The sequence below is a fragment of the Arachis ipaensis genome, chromosome B06, assembly GCF_000816755.2.
Source record: "Arachis ipaensis cultivar K30076 chromosome B06, Araip1.1, whole genome shotgun sequence".
NCBI classification, from domain to species: Eukaryota; Viridiplantae; Streptophyta; class Magnoliopsida; order Fabales; family Fabaceae; genus Arachis; species Arachis ipaensis.
Window position 1 is genome coordinate 125,844,183 of NC_029790.2, and position 2,291 is coordinate 125,846,473.

General features: G+C 30.5%; 1 protein-coding gene across 1 annotated transcript in view; it reads right to left on the reverse strand.

Annotated features, from left to right (window-relative positions):
* The window catches only part of LOC107605274 (putative expansin-B2), a gene marked incomplete in the record, with an annotated part of 3,071 nt that continues 966 nt past the window's right edge, over nt 187–2,291 (reverse strand). The window contains 2 exon segments of the mRNA XM_016307098.2: nt 187–965; nt 1,541–1,731. Of these exon segments, the coding sequence (XP_016162584.1) occupies nt 632–965; nt 1,541–1,731 (525 nt within the window).

Sequence of the window (2,291 nt, forward strand, 5' to 3'; positions counted from 1 at the left end):
TTTTGAATATTTTCAGAATTTATTTTATTATTTTACATTATATATGTTTTCTTTAGATATAGAATTATTTTAAAACGAACAGAACAAATATAATTTTTTTTTTCAATGATGATTAGATATTACTAAACTTTAATTTCTTCCGCTGTGCCTTACTTGGATGGAAAATATGACAACGACCCAAAGTAATTAACAGGTTAACTAACGTTAATTATTTCATTCATAATTGATTAAAGAAGACAATCCAAAGTCCACTAATAGGACGACTTATATGATTTATCTTTTTCTGTAGAGGATATCACATAATAATGTTACACAAATCCTTCAAAATATATAGGTCCGGAGTATAGATATTTATCAAAGCTATATTATCTTGAATAGTGTAAATCCATACAAAGATATATGACATGTATAGATTTAGGTTGTGTTTGAAATTTGCTCCCCAGAAATCAAAGTTTTAGACACGGAGAAATAAAGACAGAAAAATCAATAGAGACGGATAATTTTTGTTCTCGTTTTTAGAACAAAAATACTTTATATATCTCTGACTCTATTTTTTCTTTTCTGTCTTTATTACCTTATCTCTGTATTTATATTTGTGTAGCATTATTATTGGGTTTAGCTAGCTAGCTAGCTAGGTTTGAAAATTAACAATGGATCTGTAGGTGTGACCGGGAACCCAGCCAGCAGGTATGACATTGTTGGCCACAATAGAGTTACCGGACTCGAGTGTGGTTAGCCGAAGAGAGAAAGGTGCTCTGAGTGGTGACCCTTTGTCAAGTTTCCAAACAGCACCCCATGATTGATCCATGGTGTACCATGAGGCTGAGTCAAGTGCTTCTTTGAGTTCAACTTTTGAAAGGTCACCATCTCCATCCTCGTATTCAATCACGGCAGCGAAGTATTCTTGGTTCGATCCAGCATCCACGTGGAATGCAATTGACACACCAGGGTAGTTGCATTCAACTCTGCAAGAAAATAGCTTGTCACGTTTAAGAAAATGTGGCTTGTTTGATAAAATAAGTCAATGTAAGACGAAACTATAAAAATTAGGCGAATATAAGTTAGAAAGTCAAGAATTTTTAATTAAGAATTTAGTAATTTATTGTTAATGTTAATATCACGATTTAATGTGCCTCAGGAACGATATATTTACTTGAATTGATCACTGGACCATGATTTCAATAGTAGTCATCTTGTAGGAGTTAGGTGCTAGTTTTAGGTTTTTGATAATAATATTTCATCTACGACAAAATCTTTTGACTTTTATTGGAGTAATTCATGCATTAATTCTATTGTAAACAAAATAATATAAACGCTAAGAGAATAATAATGATAATAACATACACCGACCAAATCTTGCTACGATGAATGTCAAAAACTGAAAATTTAAGTCAATAAAGTTGTAATATTTATTGAAAATATAGTGAAAGTTTTTCAGAATTATTTTGTCCCACTTGGAATATCAATTAAGCTAATTGAGTATATAAAGTATAGAGTATATATATAATAACAAGTTAGAAGGTTGAATTACGAAAGAAACCTTCGATGCTGAATGTTGATTTTGCCAGCATTGCGCAAGGTGCCATCTTGACCTGAGAGAGCCATGGCACCAAAAGCAGTGCCACTCAAATCAAAATGGTATTCGGCATCTGAACCACATCCATCGCACTCATCTGTCATCACTATCTTCACAGGCTCTCCCGAGCATGCTGAATTCCCAGTGCACCTCACCTTAAATAATAAATTATAATTGCAACCCAGCATGAGTTAATTACTATACTATATATTAGGATGCATTTTTTTTCCCCAAAGGATGCATTTGTTTTCTGACACCTAAACTGGGATACTGGAATTGAATATTGTGTTCAGTAATCAAAATTAAAATTAAAATTTTAGTCTCAATGACATAAAATTTTAATTTTTTAGTATCTTTAGAAAGTAAAATATAGCATTAAAATTTTTATAATATTTATTTTTAAAAATATTTTTATTTAATTTTTTTAAATTTTAAATCTATCTTTCAATCTTTATATTTATCTTTTTTTTTACCAACGATAGAGAAACTCGAACCCATGACCTCTTAAATGAGTACGAAAAGACTATGTCATTTGAATTATAAGTCATTGGTCTCTATATTTATCTTAAATCAAATATAATATTGAAATATAATTAAGTCCAGTATATTTTACACCAAATACGATAAAAAAAAACTTAATTCAGTCTTTATCTCTAAGTCTCGGTCTCTTTCAAACGCAATCGTAAAGAATCCAATTTGGTCATAGAAATTTTAA